The following is a 22709-nucleotide window of genomic DNA, read 5'->3' on the forward strand; positions in this document are numbered from 1 at the left end:
GCACAGAGGAGGCAGAGCCGGGGCACAGCACAGATACAGCTTTATCACAGGGCCGAGGACACAGCATCAATGTACAGTTCTCTGGAAAAAGGGCTCCCCGAGCGGGTGGGGAAAAAACCTCAAAATAACCAAGAAAGAAAAGCGCTCGTGACTTAACCCCCCCAAAAAAGAGAAACAAAAGAGAACCGTGACAACACCCGCGGGCGGCACCGCAGCCCCGCCGGTTACATTCGATACACGCGCAGAGCGGCCACGGACACGAGTGGGAACGTGAACGGACTCGGGGCTCGTCAGACATTGCAAAAAGAACCACCAGACGCGACCCGGCCTGTCGGACCGAGCCGGACGGGGCCGGGAGCCGGGGGACGCGGCGGAGCCCGGCCCAGCCCCGCGGGGCTCCCCACAGCACCCAGCACAGAGCCAACGGCAGCCGGACACGGGACCCCCGGCACCAGCACTCGGGGTCATGGCTCTGCCTCACACGTCCCTGCCGAGGGCAGGACCTTCACAAAAGCTTGATGGCAAGAACACAGAGATGCCGGTTTCTCTGGCCACATCCATCCCCGGCAGGCAGCAACCACCTGCGGTTTGGCGAGAGCCCGAGCCAAAGCTCAGCCAGCGGCCTCGGCACCGGGCACGTCCCGCAGAACCGAGGGTCCCGCTGGGGTGATGGGAATGGAGAGCGGCGGCCAACAGAGCTCCGGGGAAACAGCTGCTCTGCTCAGAGCTTGGGAGAGCAAAAGAAACATGGAGCCTCCTTGGAGAGAGTGGGGGGTCACAGCAGGGACAGCCCCTGCCTGCAAGCGGCTGGGGCACTGGGAAACCCCGACACAGAAATTGTCCCACTCGGGTCTTCGGACCGAGGGCAGGCAGCCGTTCTCTTCCCCAAAACAGGGCTGATGCTCTTTCCCGTGGGCAAGACCCAGTCCTGCCCTCTGACTGTGCCTGGGAAACACCGCTGAGCTCCCGTCGCTCCGGTGCTGCAGCACCGTGCAGGGGGGGTCAGAGCAAGCCTGGAACAACAAGGGCCCTTCAGCCTCCTCTCCAGCACCGCGCTAACGGGACAGGAGGTGACACAGAGCAGGGGAGCGTGTGTGAGCCCGGAAAGGGGCAATTTTCATTTCAGATCAGCCGCTCCCTAAGGGAAGGTTCCTGCCCCCTCACATTGACAAAGTTGCTCTAAGCCCTTTGCACATCCTCTCACAGGACCAACACCCTCCATGTCCAGACCCGCTCGCTCCAAAGGCTCCAGCTTTATAGAACTGCTCAAGGATTGTCTCAAAAAGCCCAAACACTTGAGGAAAGATGATGCATGGAATGAACATACTGCAAAGGGTCTGGGTTTCCCCACATCTCTTGGGCCCAAGCACCGCTCCAGCTTGCAAAGTTCATTCACTGAGATACTCCAGGAAGGGGACGCAGGTGCTCCCTGCACAGAGGCCAAGCAGCTTCAGAGACCACCCAAAAACAGGGGAAGGAATAAAGTCTCCCAATTATGCTTAAACCATGTTAACCCAGATGCTTGGTTGCAGTTGGCTGGAAAGACCCGAGGAGACTAAACCCACCAGCTGACTCAGAAGGAGGTCCCAGGGCAGCCCAACCTCCCAGGCTCCTCCAGCGCAGCAGCTGAAGCTGCAGCTCCCTCTGGTCTCTCTACGCAAGGCATCGCACACTTCTGGAGGAGAAAAACCCAAAGGTTGAATTCTCAGCATTTTGCAGCCTGTTGCGTGCAGCGCAGCGCAGGTCAGGCTGGAAGGGTCGCATCCTCCCGCCTCCCCTCGGCCGAGCCCCCGTGGCGCTCAGGGTCAGGGAGCATTTCCCAGCCAAGCACGGGGGTCACGGAGCAACACTACAAGGTGAACAAGGTAGCAACTGAAAGGGGAGAGGTTCTTGAAAGACTTTTGATGGATTATTTGGTAAATACAGGAAAACATGTAATGCAGCAGCTTGCAAGATCCCCGTCCTGTGCTCACGAGAACAGCATCTGCAGGTAAGCGGGGAAGTCTGGGTCCTGTACTTCTAGGCAAGAAAACATCAGTTTGTGAAGATCCTCAACACACTGCAGAGGGGAAGAGCTTCCCATCAGCCCAATTACCTTCTGGGACCTGAATTAACCCATCCCGAGTGCTGTTGTGAAGACAGACCGGGGGACTGCGCCCCGGGAGAACGGTCCTGCTTCCTCACTCCTCCACAAGGAATCCCAAGGACAGTCTGAAGATTGTGATGAGAACAAAGAGATTTGGATGCTCTTTATCAAGTGAGGCTTGTAAAACACATGAATAAGACCTGGCTCCCTCTGGCCTAACCGATTTCTTCTCTCTGGGAGATGAGGATGGGATTGTAGAGTTCAAGACAACGCTATCGTGTGAGTGTCCTGCTGACAGGTGGACGAGCCTGACCAGAACGCACCCAGTGACACCAAATCCTCTCACCCAAAGTCTGCAGCCCTCGAAAAGCAAACGGTCTCAGACATTCGAAGCAGCAATTTCCAACAGCAGATGTTACCACAGGCAACACGCCAGTCACCCAGCTTTTTGTCCAACAGAATCCGTGCACACCCACCGCCCGCACAGGGCGCCAGGCTTCTGCCTCCAGAGCGCGCGGACGCGCACGTGCCTCCCCGGCTGCCCTGAGGTACGGAGGACACGTGCAAACCCAGCGTTGTGACCGCCGAGCACCGGGCAGTCGGATACACCCGTGAGCATGCGAGGTGCTACGTGGCTCGAGCAGCTTGCGGGTCCGGACGAGCCACGCGTGGGGCTGGGCAGACGGAGGAACTCGCACTCAAGCGCGGCCGGTTCCCGGAGCTGCAGTTCTCATCTGTCCGTCCCGTGCCTGGAGGCGGCAGTGCCGCGGCAGCCGCTCGGACGGAGCTGCGGGCAGGGAGGGCCGGGGTGACGCCGCAGTGCAGCGCATGGGGACGTCCGCAGGAGAGCCGAGCTGAGCACGTCGCTGTCGCCAGGAATCGTTTGCTTCCCCGCAGTGTTACAGATCAAGAGCAGTCACCAGCGATTTTTGAATCCAAGTAAATTGGCATGGCTACTTTGGACTACTGTAACATGGGAGCAATTCTATTCAATGGCCTTTAATACATCGCATTTACATAGCACCGTTCATCCCAAGGTTTAAGTGCTTTAACGGAAGTGGGTACTGTACACCCATTAGCACAGGGGAAACCGAGGCACAGAGTGGTTAAATGACTTGCCTGACGTCACTCGGCAAAACCGTGGCAGAGTCTGGACAGCCTTAAACCTCCTGACTCCATCAGACCACGCTGCTGCCTCAAATGAAGCCACTCCGGTCCCTGCCGTCCCCAGCAATGTGCTCCTACCAATTCTCCAGTGAGGTCTCAAACTCCTTTCTGATGCACAAATATATGACAACAACAACAACAACGAGAAAGAAAAAAAAAGTGCAGTAAACTAAATGTTTAAAAAAGCACATTTGTGCTGTCTCTGTGCAAAGATAAAAGAAATAAATACATGATTAAAAAATTAAAAAGGTTCACAGTATCACACATGGATAGGTAGCTACGGTAGTGCACGTCTGGAAAACACTGTGTTACTACCAGGATTCTCTACACCCAGCTGGATGTCTCCGGTGGGAGCCGTGGGTGAGCGGGTGGTTTCTTTGCTGCCCATGTCTGGGATAAGTAGAAATACATGGTTATAATTTTGCTCTGTTCTGAAACGCAGTGCCCGGGATCCTGCAGTGCAGCAATACTGGTGTCAGCAAGCTCTTCCCCATCCCACTGGAACGGCTGCATCAACGAAAAGGGAACACATCGACCTGCAGAGGGAATCGCTGCTCTCTGGGGCTTCTGTGTCTGCATAGAGATTACTGCAAGAGGCAGAGAAAAGAGAGTCAACACCGAGCACCCACCCTGCGCCCGCTCCTGAGCCCACTCAGCTCCCCAGAATCAAATGAGCGTGAAACAGAGAAGTAACGACAGCACGGCTGGAGAACTTCAGCTCCCCAAAGCTTCCACGGCACCACAGGATTTGGAGCAAGCCACAACCCTCACTGCGCAGCCGGGATCTCTGCCCGTGCGGATCTCGCCCGCCGGCGCAGAGCTGATCCGAGACGCAGCCGGGCTCGGGGGCTCTGCCACAGGGGGCTCTGCCACAGCCACGCGGGAGCCCCCTCCTGCGCACCGGCCCCTCCGCAGGCTGACCATGCAGAGGGAGCGCCAGCTCCCCCCTCGACCCACGGGCACCCGGCACACGTTTCTGTACACTTACTGTATCGCTCTCCTCATCGGAGACAGAGTGGAGCTGAGCGCTATAGTGGAGCGGGGAGTAAACCCAACTCCTCTCGTCTGTCGGCTGCCAGAGTGGCCAGAGACGGCGGGGAGAATGCAAGGAGAGCAGCAGCAGAGCAGGGAGCAAAGGAGAGAAGAGGGAAAAAAATAAAAGGAGAAAATAAAAAGAGTAGGAAACAACACAGTAAGAACAGCTGTTCACCTGGAGGGAGAGAAAGGAGCTCAGTGCCAGCCCTCAGCAGAGGAACCTTCCTCATCGTCATCCTCAGTACGTACCTGCGCCCGCAGCCGGCACCGTCACGGGTGCCAGCAGCTGACACTGGAGCCTGCTCCAGCTGCACTGGGGATGGCACAACCTCTGCTCTCAGCGGACAGATTTGTAGAGCTTTTGAGATGCCAGGGAAACCTCAGTTCCCTGCAGCAGCATCACCAAGAGCTGTGGGAAGGGACTTACCGACGGGCAGGGACAGCTCCCGGCTCCTGCTCCCAGCCCCCCCAGCTACACGCTGGAATCTCTGGTGTCCAGAAGCTTTTACAGGGGAACCTGCCCTGGCCTGCTGTGCCTTCCCCCGGCCTGTGGGCCGAGCAAGGTGGGGGGGTTAGACCATGGTGGATGGTGGCCACAGAAAGGAAACAGCTCCTGGTGAGAGTCTTGGGGACAGCGGGGTGATGGGAACAAGCACGACAAAGGAGGCAAAACACAACAGGAATTTGGAAAGAATGAGGGGGAAGGGAACGTGTGTCAAGGGAGCGGCTTATGGCACTGGGTATTGGTGTGACAGAACACGCGGCTGCTGCTGACACCGCACAGGGGAGCTCAGGCGGGTTCAGGGGCTGGCGTTTGCTTCCAGCATTCCCGGGGGACCCACTTCCCCTGCAAACAGGCTCTTTGGGCTCCAGAGGCGCTCCCAGAGAGAGGAAGCTGCCCCTTGGACTCAGCCCGGGGTTTGCAAGGGAAGAGAAATGGAACTGGGTGCTTGGAAGAAGCCTGGGGGGGGTTCCCAGCCTGGGAACCAAGTGTAACGGTCTACGATGTACAAAAAAACTACAAGAAGGCAGAGGAGCTTTGAAGCACTGGGCTCTGCATGCTGAACCCCTCGATAATTGCAGCTGCATTAGCAGAGACCGCTGGGAGGAAGGAAGGGAGAGAAACTCCTGCTTGGAGCTTCTTACAGGGCTCTGCTAGAGGCACAGGAAAGCTCAACATCCTGTTTCTCATCCATCCTGACTGAACCACAGTCTCCAGCTGCCTCTTTTGGAGCCTCAGAGAATACAGGGAGCTGCAAACCCAGCGGGGAGATAAAGGAGCATCCGGTGCTTGGTATTAACCCTCCCGGTGCTGGGGCAGCCAAAGGGGCAGGAGGCGCTGCCAGGAGGGGATGCCCGTTTGTCCCCATCGGTGCAGCACCATCCTCGTGCCACCAGGCAAGGGCAGGAGCACATTCTGCCCGTGTCCCCCAGAACCCGCCTGGTGCCCCTGCCTGGTGCCCCTGCCTGGTGCACGGGCTGCTGCCGGGACCAGGCTACGCAAAGCGTTGTGCTGAGGCCACGACAGCGCTGCCATTGCCCTCGGAGGACTCCAGCTCTCCCAAAGCCTGAGAAAGGAAATACTGACAGCAGCCTGGGACCTGGATTCAGGCCCTAAATGCTCATCTGTCTCCCTGTGTCTTTTGGAAAGGAAAACCCTCACTGCTCACAGAGCACACGGGTGCTGTTCAGAAGGGCCGGCGGACAGAAACTGCACCTGACCCAGCAGCAGCGCCTGACTCCTTTGACTCTATGAGCTGCTCACCATCCCAGCCACCAGAAAGACAAGAAGTCACAAGCCTAAACGGCTGTATTTGCAACTGGATTTTTAGCAGCTTCAAAACATCCTAATGGTCTCTTTGGAACCCTGTCTGGCTTCCTAGCCCAACAGGGCTGAGCTTAACATCACCTACAATGACTCAGGTGCCTTTGCCCTCTGGCCAGGTCTGGTGCCTGCAAGTTTGTGTAAGGGCTGGGTGACACTGCAGCCCTTCCTGCGCAGGAGCTGTGTCACCAGCTGGCAGAAGAGCAGGGCAGAGCACGTGTTTCTGCAAGATCCCACAGGGAGATCCAGCTGTGTGATTTCAGTTTGCTTCCCTGGTTTCTGCTGGGCTGGTTCTGAATGGCCACACAGTCCAGCGCCGCAGCACCCAAGGGAAGGGGAGTGCTGCCCCAGTGTTTCAAAGCTGCAGCTCTGCTCCCCTACGCGCTGGCGTGTTCACTTACAATCCCAGAGGAACGCGAGGTGGTTCGCAGTCTGCGCTGGCGGGGAGAGTAAATCCAGTACCTCCCATCTGTGAACTGGATGGCCCCAGGGCGGGTGGAGTGACAAAGCAAACAGAGGAGAAAAGGATGATGTGAAAGAGAGGATGAAAGAGAAAGCAAAAACAAGGGGCTGGGCAACTCCAGGGCTGAATGGATCAGCGGGCGGGAAAGCCGTGCGTGGGGAGAGCAGCGCCCATGCCCTTCGGCAAGATCTGCACTTTTATCCTCCTGTGGGTGAACAGGAGGGTGTAGAACTCTCCTTTCAGGAGGAGACGTCCAAAGATCAGATCACAGTCCCCTGGGACTCGCCAAATCATCCTCTGCACACAGCATCGCTTCACCGCACCGCTCCTCAACACTCCCGCAGGAGCTGCTGGGCTCCAGCCCTGCTGCCCCAGTGCAGCCTCACCTGAGCTCCAGCTCAAGTGGTTTTCCAAGGAGAGCCCCTGGGAGAACCCAAATCAGCTTTTCCCTTCATCCCAGCAGTGAGAAACACTCCACAGCACACGACACACATTTAATGCAGAACTCAAGGACTTAGATGAAGTATGAAATGCTGATGAGCAGTCAGTCACGCTCTCTGTGAGCACATACTGCAAACATATGGCTTCCTCTGGAGAGGGAGGCGTCCCTCAAGCTGGGGGGAGTCCATATGCCCAGGGACAGGGAGGAAAAGGAGCTGACCCTTGCTGGAAGACATATGCCGGTGGAGCAGGCGCTATCTGCAGGCAGCTTGCACACAGCTGCCATCCACAGGCAAAGAAAGAGCAGCCAGTGTTAGAGGGAGCTGTTTGCATTGTGAACAGCATGCATAAAAACCCAAACAGACAAGCTTTTAAAATGGAGCCGATTCCTTCCAGAGCTCCCGCAAGCCTGGGGATGACTCGGCAAGGAGTGAGCAGCTCTGCAGCGGTCACAGAAGCACGAGGAGAGGCAAACATTGCCGGTTTTAGCTGGGCCTGAAGGAGCTCATCACAAGGGCTCCGCTCATCTCCACAGAACCAACAGAAACGAGTCAGAGCAGGGAGGGGCTGGGCACCTCTTTTAATGGGAAGGTTCGAGTGGCTGGGCACGGGGAGAGCTCCCTGGGTCAGACCCTCAGCTCTGCTCTGGGAATCCACAGGGCAGGGACATGTTGCTAAAAACTCTCCTCTGGTCAGCAGGAGCTGCTCAGACATTGCGCGAGCTGAGAGAGGAACACGGCGCCAGGCTCCACTGCACTCTGCTGCCAACCAGCAACCCCCTCACTTACTCCCTGGCTCAGCACTAGGTTTCCACTGCACCACCTAATGCAGCTGCCTGCAGGGAAAGGAAAAGCCAGAGTTGAGCAGAGCCAGAGGTCAGCCCCGCTGCAACCGCCTCCCTTCTGGCCCTCGGCCACCATGGCACGTTTGTGCTCAGGAAAGCAGCCAGGCTCTGCCTGAGGAAGGAGGAACCTCAGTTCTTCCTTCTCCACTTCTCAGCTGCACCTACGTTCACCTTGGCTCGTCCCGGGAGTGAACACGCTGGCCCGGATAACCCCTTCCAGCGTGTGCTGGGCAGCAGAGCAGCACACCCACAGCTACATCCACAGCAGCCGTGCCACCCACTGAGCCCCACCAGCTGCCGTTTCGAGTTCTCCAAGGGTTAACCCAGTTCCCTGCATTCAAAGCCCATCCAGCGTTAAGATCTCCAGGTGCTCAACATGGGGCAGACGCTGCCCTACACCCAGCTGCCTGAAATCGAGGCTGTCACAGCCTCATCCAACCTTTTCCATCACATCCCTAAGAGGCCAGGCAGAGAAGGTATCTTACAAAGTATATGTCTGTGACTGGCACGTCATCTTCATCCGAGGCCTGGCTGGCTGGCTCAGAGGCCTGGCTGGCCGTCTCCACCTCTATTGTAGCTGTGGACGTTACAATGGCACAGGCTGAAGAAGCCGCCTCCCTGGAGAAGGGAAGAAATGACAGAGTCTAGTCGCTGCAACCAGAAAAGGAGAAAACAAGACTATGATTTATTATAAAGGAGCTGAAGACACTGCTGTCACATCCAGAAAGGTCAAGTCAGGTTGGGAGCAGCAGTGCTTGGCTCCACTGAACAGTCTGGGCAAACACCGTCTCTCCAGGAGAGCTGGTGCCCTACAAAGCCTCCAGCACAAGTTGCCACAAACCAAACAACACTGGGCATGGCCCTGCGAAGCTGCCTAGTGCTCCAAAACACTCACTCTTTGTCATCTTCTTCGGGAGCTACGATCTCAACGTCACACTTGGGCTCCAGCTCGACGCTGATCTGCTGAAGCTCCTCCTCAACCCGCACCTCCTCGTGTGACCTGGAAACCGAAGAGAAGCCCAAGGCTCAGCTGAGCACTAGTTATGCACAGTCCTCAATTTTAGGTCAGTCTGAATCAGTCCTGAGTCAGCCCAGCCCCTCAGGCCGCAGCTCCCGCAGGAGCGAGCCTGCTGCTCTGCCCGAGCTCCTGGCACAGCCGGAGCCGTCGATCCGCCCAGCACCGAGGAGCCGGACAACCCCAAATCCCAGGCAAAACAGTCAGTCCTGTCAGACTGCAGTGCTGCAGACTAACGGGGTAGGAAAAGAGGACAAGAGGAAAGGGATTAATTAGCCAGTGCTGCAGAAAAGACAGGCAGTGTCAAATGGAGTATGCAAGGACAGAGGAGAATTGGCCTCCGGGGAAAACCTGTGTCCATGATTAGCCCAGAGTTATCTATCAACCACACAAGTGCCAAAGCCTCCGACCTCTTCCAATACTCCCAGTGCACCAAAGCTGCTCAGGCACGCTCCAGGGTTAACATCAGATTTATCTGCACGCTCAGGAGCTGTTTGTGACAGTCTTCAATTTAATACCTTGTGCTATTAAAGTAATTGCTTGTGCTAGCGGGGCTGGCTCCATAGTCCTCATGGGAAAGAGCAGCATGGCTTGCCAAGCCGAGGGCTCGGGATGAGCTCCAGGCCCAGCAGCACCGTCCTGCCCCGCGCCGGCAGCCCTGCCCAGCTCCCTGCTGGGATCTCGCTCCGCTCCTGGCGGGGGTGGATCCCAGAAACCCGGAGGAATAATCAGAGGTGTGACGTGTTCTTGAGCAAATTGCATAAGGGCTTTTTCATTTCAGCTCAAAAATGTAAATCCATGCTTCAGGAACTTTGTTCTTGCGCTGGGTTTCACCAAGGGATCACAGAGTGCTCTGCAAACACTCAGGTTCCCGCTCCCTTGGAAAGGGCACACCGAGACACGGGCACCGGAGATGGAGAGACCGGGCAAAAATAGCAAAGAAAGTCACACTTCTGTGGGGTGGTTGTAGCTGTGGCAAATCTGTGACGGACAGAACTACTTGTGACCATGTCACTGAGCTCCCTGCGTGGCGCAGGGACAGCCATGCTAGGACACGGTTCACCTGAGCTGTTGCTGGATGAGCAGCCACGTCCGACAGCAGCGCCCTCCAGGAGGCACCGCAGGGCAGCGGGTGTGAGGTCGCTGCCAAATGGTCTCTGAATTTAAGTCTGATTTTCAGCAGTTTCAGACAAGGGATTCAGCAGGTGAGGTGCTTCTCAAGTCCCTGACACTTCAACAGGTGCTGCAAATCAACAGCAAGTGGGTCCTTGCCCTCCAGTGTCAGGAATTTACCAAGATTCATTGATGTGAAGCATCCAGAGGCATTTAACTACAGGCAGTTGGTCTCACTGCTGTGCCTGGCAAGATCATGGCAGATCCTCCTGGAAACTACACAAAAGCACATGGAAGATAAGGAGGTGAGTGGTGACAGCCATCGTGGCTTCACTAAGGGCAAATGGGGCCTGACAAATTTGGTGGCCTTCAATAACAGGGTCACTGTGTTGGTGGGCAAGGGAAGAGCAACCGACATCATCTCCCTGGACTTGTGCAAAGCATTTGACACTGTCCCACGTGACACCCTTGTCTCTGAAGTGGGGAGACGTGGATTGCGCAGATGGACCACTTGATGGATAAGGACTTGGCTGGATGGTCACACTCAAAGAGTTGTGGTCAGTGACTCAGCGTCCAAGTGGAGACCAGGATGAGTCACATTCCTCAGGGATTGGCTCTGGGACTGGAGCTGCTTAACATCTCAGTCAGTGACATGGACAGTGGGATCGAGTGCACCCTCAGCACGTTTGCCAACGACACCAAGCTGTGTGGTGTGGTTAACATGCTGGAGGGAAGGGATCCATCCGGGGGATGTGGACAGGCTGGAGAGGTGGGACCATGTGAATCTCATGAGGTTCAACAAGGCCAAGTGCAAGGTCCTGCACCTGGGTCTGGGCAATTGCAAGCAAAAATCCAGGCTGGGTGGAGAGTGGATTGAGAGCAGCCCTGAGGAGAAGGACTTGGGGGGGTGTTTGACAAGAAGCTCAACATGACCCAGAAATGTGTGTCTGCAGCCCAGAAAGCTGCTCAAATCCTGGGCTGCACCCCCAGCCCCGCGGGCAGCAGGTGGAGGGAGGGGATTCCCCACTCTGGTGAGACCCCTGCAGTGCTGCTCCAGCTCTGGAGCCCCAGACTTCAGAAGAACATGGAGCTTCTGGAGCAAGTCCACGGGAGGCCATGAAGATGATCAAAGAGCTGGACCAGCTCTGCTGGGGGGACAGGCTGAGAGAGTTGGGGTGTTCGGCTGGAGAAGAGAAGCACCAGGGAGACCTTAGTGCGGCCTTTCCAGACTTAAAGGGGGCTGATGAGAAAGATGGGGACAGACTTTTGAGCAGGGCCTGTTAATTTAGGACAAGGGGTGATGGATTTAAACTAAAGGAGGGAGATTCAGGCTGGACATGAGGAAGAAACTGTTGCCCTGAGGGTGGTGAGAGCCTGGCCCAGGTTGGCCAGAGAGGTGGTGGATGAACCATCCCTGGAGACATCCCAGGCCAGGCTGGACGGGGCTCTGAGCAACCTGAGCTGGTGAAGATGTCCCTGCTCATGGCAGGGGAGGTGGAACTAGATGACCTTTAAGGTCCCTTCCAACCCAAACCATTCTGTGATTTTCGCTGAGAAATACCACAGAAAGGGATTTTTTCCCAGTGTATGTGGTGTGAAGCTCAGCTCATCACTAAACCCCAGAAACGAGGGGAGGTGTCCGTAAGATGGTGCCAACCCTCATCTTCCAAAGCTCTTGCCTTCCTCTAAAGCACCGGACACCGACTGCAGGGACAGGGGACAGCAGCCTGGCCAGCAGCTCCTCTGGCTCTGATGCGCACTTCAGAGTCAGCGCCTACGACACAAGATGTCCCGGAAAGCGAGGGCAGAGCCAGCAGCAAACGAAGGGCCCTCACGCAGATCCCGCTGACACAGGCAATGGGGTCATTATTACCAGTGCAAAAATATGCAAGATAATTATATGATATGAGCCTCTAAATCCATACATCCCTATGCAGTAGGGGATTTCTGTCCTACCTTGCCCTTGGCTCTGAGCCACCTATCGCCACAGGAGGGGAAAGAAAAAAAACAACCTCAAAGTACCCGAGTTTCTGAAAACACTGGAAGCTGCTTCTCCGGGGACTGAGGCTGCTCAGTGCCTCACAAAATCAGATCCCTTTCCCATGCTCACAGCCGCTGCACCCGGGTGCAGCAGAGGCACAGGGAGGGAATGTTCCTGCTGCTCAGGCTCACTTACCCAGACAGGACAGAAATGACCTTCCCAGTGCTGGTCCTGGTTGGGTGGGTAAATTTGGACAACTTGGTTGTCCCTCTTCTCATCAAATAACAGGGGTAATATTTAAGATAACTCGCAAAGCACTGAAAGATCTGCTTAAAAGGAAAATTCTGTGTGAGAAATAGGGTCGTATGACTGCAGAAAGCGGCTCATCCTGCAGAGAACCATGCCAAAGGCTCACGTGCTGCCCTCCGAGAGACCTCAGCACAGGGACAGACGTGAGGAGGTGTCTGTGCAGCAGCACAACAAGAGACGAGACGCTTTTCTCACCTGCCATCCTGCCCTGAGGAGTGCGTGCGCCTCCTGCAGAGAGAAACCACAACAGTTGAGTTTGAGGAGGGATTTAAGACAGAAATCCTACACTGTCCCCCAATGTAACCCCCACCCCATGAGGGAGATGTTCTACTTAACAGCTGACACTTCTCCTAGCAATAATTAATCCCATCAAAGCTGTGTTTGCTTGCTCCCAGGAGAGATTTAATTAAAATCGGTCATTAGCATTCCCGAGCATAGGGCAGCCTGCCTAGGTCTGCACACGGAGGGGAACGGCAGCAGCTCGACTCCAGCGGGCGCAGGGACGAGCGTTGTCCTCACCTGTACCTGGGCTGCTCAGAGGTCTCCGAAGGGGATCGCTCGGGAACAGAGAGGGATGTAGAAGACAGCGTGGTGGCTATGGAGGCCGTGGTGGCTTCTTCAAAGGAAGGAGGAGTGCAGGGGAGCAGGTCTGGCCTGCCTGCTGGCCCGGAGCCAAGGGCAGGACAGATGCAGGAAGAAAAACGTGAGCAGGTCAAACACCAACACCTGACCTACAGCAGCCCCGTGTGAGGCTGTTCCACCATCAATCATCCACTGGGACTGGTCGCTTCACAGCACCAACAGGCAAGAAGCTGAGCTGGGCTGATGAACGCAACAGCTTCTCCCAAGGCATCCTCTAGGGAGAGCCCGTACGCACCGTGTCCAGCACAACAGGGCTCCAGGAGACACCAGTGAAGACGTCTCACTGGTAACCAAAGCCAGATTAAAGGCTTGGATTGCCAGAGCTCAATATCCAAGTGAAGGAAGAGACGAAGCTCACTGCTTTGCACACCTCCGCACTGGAGGAGCCTGTCCTTCAGCACGGACCTACACATCCAGCCCAGGTGGAAGTGATGAAAGGGCAGCACAGAATCAAGCCACTCATCTTTTCAGCAGCAAGATCTTGCCCTGGTAACTGTCCAAACATCGGCATTAGATCCCTCTTTTTTTTTTTTTTTTAAGGGTGGAAAATGTAACTTTCTGATTGCTTTCGGGCTGCGGGTGCCAGTTGGCAGCAGCTGCCTTGCAGCAGTGCCACAAGCGACCGTTTGTACTGCGGAACCATACAGCGCTGCGAAGAAGGGATTTGGTTGTCTTTGATGCAGAGGCGCTGCTTCCCCAGTCAACTACCTGCTTGTCCTGTGACAAAACAATGCCCTCTTACCTTCTCCCCTGTCCTCGCTAAGTTTAGCACCCGCAAAGCACAGCAAGACCTGTGATGAAGAGCTATCTGCCCATCAAGGAAGATGTGGCTGGTGCGCAGTGGGGAGCTCGCCGAGAACAGGGGAGGATCCTAAGGAACTGCTCGGAGAGAGAGGGTAATCGCACCGCCATCAGCCACCAAACGAGACCGTTACCTTCGTCATCAAGCGTGGGGTAACTCCTGGCCGCACGGAGATCATACTGTGTGTCGTCCTTTTCCGAGGGAAGCTGGCTGGCGGAAAGCGCAGCCATGGGACCGGCCGTCTTCACAGCCAGCAAGGCACTGCGCCCTTTCTTGGAGGGAGACGACTTCAGAGCTGGGCGAGAACAGTCAGAGAGAAGATGAAATCACTAACTGCAGTCACACCAAAGCACTCTTCCCTTCGCAATGAGAGGCCTGTGCCCTCCGCCACACACACGTGTGCTCTGCGAGTGTGTCTCCAAAGGCTGAGCCCGAGTCAGGCTGCAGGGATCGCTCCGGGCTGGGAGCCCGAGCAGAACGAAGTGAGTCCTGACAAGCCCAGGGCTCTGCTGCTCCTCAGCCCGCCTGTGTGCTCCAGGTGCCCAGGCTGCGGTGCACCAGCCCTGCCGACGACACAGCCCTGCCGACGACACAGCCCTGCCGACGACACAGCCCTGCCGACGACACAGCCCTGCCGATGACACAGCCCTGCCGACGACACAGCCCTGCCGACGACACAGCCCTGCCGACGACACAGCCCTGCCTCTCCCCCACTGCAGGGCAGTGGCTCCTGGAATAGGTACTTACAGGAATTCTTTCGAAACACTGTGTTGGTCATGAACTTGAAGAATCTCTCTGCATAAAAGCTGGGTCTGTGTACTGACACCGTGTCCTATAAAGGCAAGAAGCAATTGTTTAATTTTGAAATTATCCCTCGAGGCAGAATTTCTGTAATGAGCAATGCAGTCTTTTTTATTCCAACGTTTAGCATTGACAGAGTGTTAAAATGGAAAGGCTTAACTGAAATGATCTGATTAATGCTATAAATAAGCCTGAAGCCTTTGATTTGATTGCATTTGATTATATTCTTGCTGTAATTTTATAATGGATTTTGGTGATTTTATTCCTTTGTAGACTTCCTGGATTTTTCAAATATTGGCCTGATTACAAACCTTAAATTTCTTCTGGCTTTGCCGTCTGACCTTCAGAGCACACCTGGACACCAAAACTCGGCCAAGGGTCTCCTTATCTTTGAAACTGTTTGCACTTTTTGTTTAAAATAGTAAAACTGAAGCTGTCTCTGCTTCTGATGTTTGACTGTGCTACTATGACTTGGCATCTACACCTTCCTTTGCCTTATTACTTAAGAGAAGCTGGGATATACAACGCCAAAAAACAGTTGCCCATCCGAAGCTGCTCTTTTGTAAACATGCACCTGGCTGCTGCGGGAGCCAAGACAGCAAGGAAACCCTCCAAGGGGTTTATTACCAGATTGCTTGCAGGAGTGGAAACACAGTCACCAAAGAGAGCAAACGCGGGGCTCCTCGCCACGTACACGAGCGCACGCGCCTCGTGCGCAGCTCCCGGTGTCCCGGGGAGAGGAACATGACAGATGGGAGCAGGGGAGGAGAGCGGGGAGCACGACAGCTCAGCGCGCGAGGAGGTGGAGTGAGCAAGGAAACCTGACTGGGAACAAGCGGCACTACAGGGCTGTGGAGGCAGGAGAGACAAGAACTAGGCCTTTCATCAGCTTCAGCTGTGCCAGTTCGGGCTCTATAAATAGCAAGGTAATTGGCACCAACTCGCGTAAACGACGCCGAGGCAGGTAATGCCGGACAACTCCTGCCTGCGCCGACACTCACCCCGTCATGGACAAGGGCCTTCCAGGTATGTTCCAGCTTCTTGATGAACCTAATGCCAGGGGAGAAGCGGAGAGAGAGATTCAGGCACACACTCTCTATCTAAGCCGCCTCTCATAGCCCACGCAGGAGAGATCACGGAGCTGCTCATGATCCCTCCTTCACCCGGAGCAGAGCTTTCCTCCAGCAGGAGGGGTCTGCTGAGCACACGGGCGTCCTGCGGTCACAGGGCGGGAGGAGCGGGGCTGGAAGGGGGGCAGAAAATCACCTTTCTAGGCCACCCGTCCTAGGCACGGAGACAGGAAACTTATTTATGAGCAACTCAGGATAGCTTAGAAAAATGGCTCTGTGTAACCAGCTGTCCTGAGGACAGGATGAAAATCCACAGCCCCCTACACGTATTGCCAGACGGCGTTCGGCAGCCTGCCTGTTCATTAGCAAACTCATCAGGAGAGGAAAATCCTGCTTCCATTCAGTATTAAAATAGATGTGACACGCTTATAGGACAGACGACTGCAGAGTTACTTACCTGTAGGATTGAAGGATATCTATTATTCCCACATGTAGCAGGAGACGCTCTCCTTTGCCATTCACTGCTGGGATTCCTCCCATCCTGCGGGTAAAACAAAACCTCAGTGAGCGCAGCCTCGAAACCGCGGCTGTGGAGCCCGGGCCATGCGGGAGGGCGGACGGCGGCTCCGGGCAGAGCGCTCCGGTGTGATCACAGGGCAGAACCCGCACACCCACACTGTGCACAGCCGGGGGAGGTCACCTACCGACCCCGGTCATCGCACACAGGGCGTCCCCAGCGTCACCAAACACCGTCAGGACAGGACCTGTGTGGTGTGGCAACAGCTCTGCCTGGGCCAGACAGCACCACATCGTATTTTATTCGCTATGGGACATTTTATTCTGGGGATCATGCTATTTATAAGGTCAGTGTGAGCTCTCTGTCTATTAGGGCAGCAAACATGTACGGATGAGGTGTATTTCCAGTCCTGCCCACACTAGCAGAACTGCCGAAGATGCAGCAGCCACCAGCACACACCGAAAGCACGCAGGCAGCGGGCAGGCACTGCAATTACTGATGGTACCGAATGAATAGAAACACCAAAGTATTATCCTGGCTCCATCAAAGCTGGAGCAGCTGGTTTCAGACAGCAACAAACAGCAAACTCCACCATTTGTTCGCAAGCTCCGTCCAGAGCCAGAGGGACAGTGGCAAAAGCCACCTGCAGCCCAAGAGCCACAGATTGGGCACCACACAGGACAGGTTTGGGGAAATCCTCCAACCCACAGCTCCACCAGTTACCCCAGCACTCGGCTCCGCTGCTGTTTGCTAACGGGAGCAGCGGGGAGCACCACAGCTCAACACACCGGAGGTGGAGTGAGCAACAAAACCTGACTGGGCATAGGTGGCACCACACGGCTCTGGGTGGCCTTGGGTACCGTCAGGGCTTCCAAAGACGGAGCGATGGAGAGCGAGCTCCAACGCTCCAGAAACAGGCTGATCCCCACTCCCGCCCCAGGATTTGGAGGCTGAGCTGGAATTGAGCTCATTTTTCCCCTTCCAGAGCATGAGTGGGTGTCTAGCGGCTGTTACAGGAGCTGAGAACCTACAGCCTGCCCTAAGAAGAGAGATCAGTGTGAGGCTGGAGTCTCACAGAAACATTTCCCAGCCCAGCTTGCCCCTTTCACACCACACAGCACCAGCACCCCGTGAGACGCTCTCCGGACCATGCGGGATGGCCCCCCCTCAGCAGGAAATCACCCCTCCAGCCCCACAACACAGCCGTGTGTTCACCTACGTGTCGTCTGTGTCTATGGACTCTCCCCGGGCAGCCCCGCCCTGGATGGACTCCATGGCCGTGGAGTAAAGCGCCTTCTGCCCCACGGGCCGCTTCTCGTCCGACGTGCTGTGGGCTCCTTCGGACTGGCGCTCCCGTTCCTGCTGGTCTATGTTATGAACTCCAAGCAGGAGGCTGTAGTCCATGATTTTAAAGCTTTCCAACACCTACAGGTTAGCATTGAGTTTAAGAACAAAGACAAACTATCAGGCCAGCAGCTCAGTTACAGCACAGACCCCAAAGCACAGAACAGCGCGTTCACGTTCCCACCAACAGCTCCTTCAAACGTTTCTGAACCAAGTTCTCTCTAGACTTAATCGCATAGATTTTTGGCCACCCCCAATCAACCCAAAGGGCTCAAGACTTGCAAATAACACTGCTGTACCAGGCAGTGCTGCACACTGGATGGGCAGAATGTGTTTAGCACCAACAGCCCATGCACAAGAGGAGCAGGCTGAGGCACCAGGTGAAGGAGCACAGCCTCGGTTCTCAGATCAGCTCCGCCGCTTTGCTTTCGGGGCAGAGGGTGGTGGAAGGGACTGATCTGCTTTGGGGTCAGCAGATCAGGAAGACTCCCAATCGTTTGCTCTTCCTCACGCTCCAGAGCCACAGAACTTCATTAACCTGCTCCCCACGCTGCGCCGCTTCCTTACCAGACAGTCGCGTTGCAACGTTTTCACCAACGCACTGAAGGTGTCAGCATCCAACATCAGGCCCTCCGGCATGTCCTGTATGAAGTCAAGATCCTTGTACGTAGGACTGGACTTTTCCTTTTCCTTCTTGGACGCCCGGCGTTTATAGGTGGAGCCTTTCAGGTCAAATTTCAGGTGCATTTTCACCACGCGAGGCAGAATGTTGTTCATCACGACCACGCGGATGTTTTTGCCCCCTGATTGCACACAGTACAGTCCATAAAACTTCGGCAGCAGCGTCCGTGGGTTCTGGTTGAGATTCTGCAGCAGGACGGGAGAAAAAAAGCACGGGGAAAGGTGATTTGGGCAGAAAACTCCGTCTGTGTAACCAACACAACCCATGTGAACAGACACTGAGCAGCTGGACCTCGGGTGCTTCACCTAAAGATTTATGAACTTTACTGTACACATTCGACAAACTCTTGCATTTCAGTGGCTTTAGGATCTGAAAATACCACTATGCCTTGAATACAGGGTATGACATGTTCAACACTCCCTGGGCAAATAACCAAGTCTGGAAATACCCCGCTTTCCCCATCAACAGCAGCTAAAAAAGGGAAACCGAACTGCAAGAGAAATAAACACAATAAGTGGGAACTTCAGGTTTAAAAATAACAGCTATTTCATCTCTTCACAAGTGTCAGAAATCAAGAGCTGTTCTCTGGCCCAGAATAAACCAGGGACACAGAATTTATTATTATTATTTTTAAACAAAACAGCAATCTTCTCCTCCTTTTTCAGCATTGCTTTACAAACCATTGGCCAGAGCACACGGACATCCTGCCCTGCTATCACGTCCTTTCTTTAGGCAGCAGTATTATTAGGAGTGACGTGGCAGGCACGACCTGCTTGTTCAGCTTTGGGGAAATTTGGGAGGGAAACGGAACATCTCTGCACACCACGGGATGAAGGACAGGCCTGAGAGATCCTGCGACGGGCGGCAGAGACGCGACCGTGCTATAAACCCTGCCCTGACGGCGCAGGAGGGAAACACACGCAAACCGCACCTGCCCAGTAACTCAGCACGGAACCCGCTCCCTTCCCACCGGCTGGATTTCCCAACAACGGCACCGACACCGCGTGTCACCCCGCGGTAACCCACACACCGCAATGCCACAATTACCACCTGCGCCAGGCAGGTAAGTTCAGATTAAGTCGTGACGCTGGTTGCCAGGCAGGACAACTGCGGAATTTGGGACAACAGTGCAACTCTGTGCCCATTCAAAACCCTCCACCTGATTTACTGCATCCATTAGGCAACACAAACGCGCCTTCCAAGAAAGCGCATCCTGTCCAGGGATCGACTGTCGCCTGCAGAGCGAGCGGCCGGTTACACACGGTTACGCACACACCCAAGGGCCTGTCTCACTTCGGCAAATTTTCCCCTGTAAATATCGAGCAAGGCAAGAATTTTCATAAAAACAGCGTGTGATGAGACAAATCCCCTGCAGCACGTGGGCAGATGGAGCAGTGGGAACATCACCTGCTGGCGCCTTCTCAGCATCCCCACGGCAAACCAATCCCGGGGTGGTTCCAACTGAACTTCAGTGCCCTCGTCTATAGCGCCGGGCCCTTCAGCACAGTTATGCACGGAGGCAACTCCTGGTTTACTCGCCAAAACATCAGTTTTGGTTCCAATTTACTACTTGTCACTGCATATGAGTCCTGGGGGCTCAATATATTGCCTTGCTAGCCCTGAGATTTAGGCAACAAGGATCTCCAGCAGACTGGAGGTGCGAAGCCGGCCGGTACAGGAGTCTTTGGCTTGGTGCAGATACAGGAGACAGCCAGGGACAGCAGCGGCTTCCCCACAAAACCAAGGCGGTTGTGTTACTGCGGTCACCAGCCATCCCCAAAGCCCGTCTGAGGCGGATGCACGATGCCAAGCCAAGAAGAGTGAACTAGTGCTGGAAAAGGGACACTCAGAACACACATCTGCAAAGCTGCTTTCAGGCCAGAACACGCATACGAGCTACAGCACAATTATCTGCCACAAATTTACCCACAGAGTTTGCAAATAATTGGCAGGATCTGTGCTTCTGGGAGCGGTTTCGTGACATGCTGTTCATGTTGTCCCTGGCATGGGGGTTGGGACGTGGCCTGTGTGATGCTCTGGACACAAAAGCTGCCACAACAAACCCAGTCAGGTCCACGGTGCTGGGTGATACGCACCATGTAGTAGCCAGGAAGGAGCTTCTGTAGGAATTCAGCTTCCTTGTGCATCACGGTTTTTATGATGAATTCATCGTCGCTGGTGACGTAGAAGAGGGAGCCGCTTGCACCGGGGTTCGACAGCTCGATCAGAGGCTCGTTACACAGCGAATACTGGGGAAGAAAAGAAATAAGATCATGTTTTTAGCCCCCACTCATTGCACACTGAGTTCTACACCCTTGAGGACTTTCCCCAGCCCTGTTTCCCTGGGAAATGAAGGGGTAGCAAAGCTTCAGTGAGAACTAGTTTCAGCATAGGTCAGGTCTAAGCAGCACAGCTGATGGACAATTTCCAATTAGGGACAGCGATTACAGTTCAGAGCACCCCAACTGCTCAAACTAATCATCTGCTTTTGGTAGCATCCAGGCTGCATGGCGACATCTCATCTTTCCTCGTTGTGCGTGTATCACGTTGAGGCTTCTCTCGGCACATCACCAGCTCAGACAGAAAGACGGTCTGCTCGGGGCACCACGATCGCCGCGCGGCAGGGAACACGATGTGTTCTCTGCTGCCTCCCTGGCCCTGTGCTCCCCCATTAGAGAGGATTTTCACAGCCACATCTCACCCCTCAATCCTGCTAGAACCACACGAAAAGTATTAGAGCAGGTGTCCAAACAAGGCGAGGGCTCAGCGCTGTGTGAGCACAGCAAGGGGCAGCGCACTGGGAACCGAGCTGCGAGGACATCGGTGCGCAGACAGCGGGTCCTCAGACCAGGACGTGCCCAGCGGAAGGAAAAAGCCCCAGCGCAGGCACAGCGTGCACTGTGCACCCTGGTACCGGCCCCGGGGCGAGCGTAGAGGTTGAGCGGGTTCGGGGCAGCGTGGCGTCAGAGCTGCCACAGCAAGAGGTGAGATGGGGAGAGAGAGGTGGGGATGTAAGGGACACAATCAGAGCAACAAATTAAACGCTCGTCATTACGCACTGAAAACAGCTTTCAGCGCTGTGCAGATTAATGATCCAAGACTTTATCAAGTTAATTATCTCATGCATAATTAAAGGCATTTGCTGCTGTGGCAGGCAAGAGAGAATCAGGGGAAGCAGAAGCAACAAATCAGCACTGTGACCCTTGCGATGGAGGCGAGCGCTTTGCCTCACCCGAGCTTTGAACCACATCAGCCAGTGTGATCCTGGGTGCGTGGCTGGTGATCCCTGTTACTGTCACACCACGCACTGGCACTGATTTGTTCCTACTTGTAGGTGTTCGGGTACAAATGCCCCTGTCTACAGCTCAAAGTCAGAAAATAAAGGGCTATTAAACAAGGGGGAGCACGTGCACTCATCTGGCTGTGTTCCCTTCCCCATGCAAGGGACCAGATTCAACCCCAGTGCACTCCAAGCCCCAACAGCTTGTACTACGAGGTATTTTCAAACAGCCTTTCCAGCTCTGAGGAGCTTTCTGAGCACGAGAACAAGCTGTATTTTATTCTGTCTGTGTAAGATGATTAAAATAACTACACTCACATAGCTCTCGAGTGAGTACACAAGGAAAAATTCCCGTCTTTGTCCTCAGAGCCCCAGGGGACATTACAGGGTTGCACCCAACAGAACACGACTCCTTTTGCTTGTAAACACAGGGAGGCATTGTCAGCACAGGCGAGGGAAGCGTGGCGCAGCATCCCCGGCCCCCAGCGCCGTCCCGTCCTCAGCAACCCGGGGTGCGGGCTGAGCGGTGCTGGTCCTGCTGGGCCTGTCACTGGATCCCCTCCAAAACTGAACAGAGTGACTCAATCCCCAGCTCGTTCCCACTCTTTGCAGGGATCAGAACAACTCCTTAACTCTCTTCTGTTTCTTTTCAGCAAGGATTGCCGGCAGCCTTGATTTAGGGGCATATTTCTTGTGTTAGTTCTCAAATAAAGGAGGAAGGACAGAGAAATCCCAAAACGTATCCATACCAAATAATCATCTGGACGAATCCCAAAGAGTTCTCGGAAGTACCGAAAAGCCACTGGTGCGTAAGTCTTGAACCTGAAGTCAGCGTAATGGTGAGCCGGGGTGAGGTTGCTGCCTTCGCTGCACGGAACAGACGGGAGGTGAGCAGGACCGCGGTGTGACCACCCGCCACCCACACAGCCGCACCACGGCTGCCGCGCGTCCGAGACGAACCCAGCCTTGCACAGAGACGTCTGAGGAACAACAACAACCTTTCTTTTGTGGCGGAACAACAGCAAAATTGGTTTTAAACTGTGTGCCAAAATCCACCTCCAATTCAGCAAGGAACCATCACTTGCCAAGCAGAATATATTTACACAGAGAACACAGCTTTTATGAGCTCTGTTTATTCACAGAGCTCCCGGAACGTGCTTCTTCCATCTCAAGCATGGTGTAATTTCATGGAAGAAATTCTAGATGGACAGGTAGAAAGAAAAGCACGTAGGAAGGTGAACAAACTGCAGCATGTAGTGCTGCATCTTACTTTGTACTTCCCTGTAAGCCAG

The 22709-nt window shown here is 54.9% G+C and overlaps 1 protein-coding gene across 6 annotated transcripts in view; it reads right to left on the reverse strand.

Moving 5' to 3' along the window:
* Window positions 1-23: 23 nt before the first annotated feature.
* PIP5K1C (phosphatidylinositol-4-phosphate 5-kinase type 1 gamma) overlaps window positions 24-22709 on the reverse strand; it is a 49465-nt gene continuing 26779 nt past the window's right edge. Inside the window, exons 5-19 of one of the 6 annotated variants that reach the window (XM_071799608.1) lie at window positions 22167-22284; window positions 20234-20386; window positions 18023-18322; window positions 17331-17536; window positions 16052-16135; window positions 15526-15574; window positions 14471-14555; window positions 13857-14018; window positions 12799-12940; window positions 12475-12507; window positions 8757-8861; window positions 8347-8479; window positions 6515-6589; window positions 4242-4325; window positions 24-3840 (exon numbers count right to left, since the gene is read on the reverse strand). In XM_071799608.1, coding sequence (XP_071655709.1) covers window positions 3838-3840; window positions 4242-4325; window positions 6515-6589; window positions 8347-8479; window positions 8757-8861; window positions 12475-12507; window positions 12799-12940; window positions 13857-14018; window positions 14471-14555; window positions 15526-15574; window positions 16052-16135; window positions 17331-17536; window positions 18023-18322; window positions 20234-20386; window positions 22167-22284 — 1732 coding nt within the window. In that variant the 3' untranslated portion in view covers window positions 24-3837. Of the gene's footprint in view, window positions 3841-4241; window positions 4326-6514; window positions 6590-7054; window positions 7853-8346; window positions 8480-8756; window positions 8862-12474; window positions 12508-12798; window positions 12941-13856; window positions 14019-14470; window positions 14556-15525; window positions 15575-16051; window positions 16136-17330; window positions 17537-18022; window positions 18323-20233; window positions 20387-22166; window positions 22285-22709 lie in introns of those variants that run through there. The other 5 variants (XM_065857985.2, XM_065857981.2, XM_065857980.2 and 2 more) reach the window with 5 other exon arrangements.

The sequence above is a fragment of the Patagioenas fasciata genome, chromosome 27 (assembly GCF_037038585.1).
Source record: "Patagioenas fasciata isolate bPatFas1 chromosome 27, bPatFas1.hap1, whole genome shotgun sequence".
Classification (NCBI taxonomy): Eukaryota; Metazoa; Chordata; class Aves; order Columbiformes; family Columbidae; genus Patagioenas; species Patagioenas fasciata.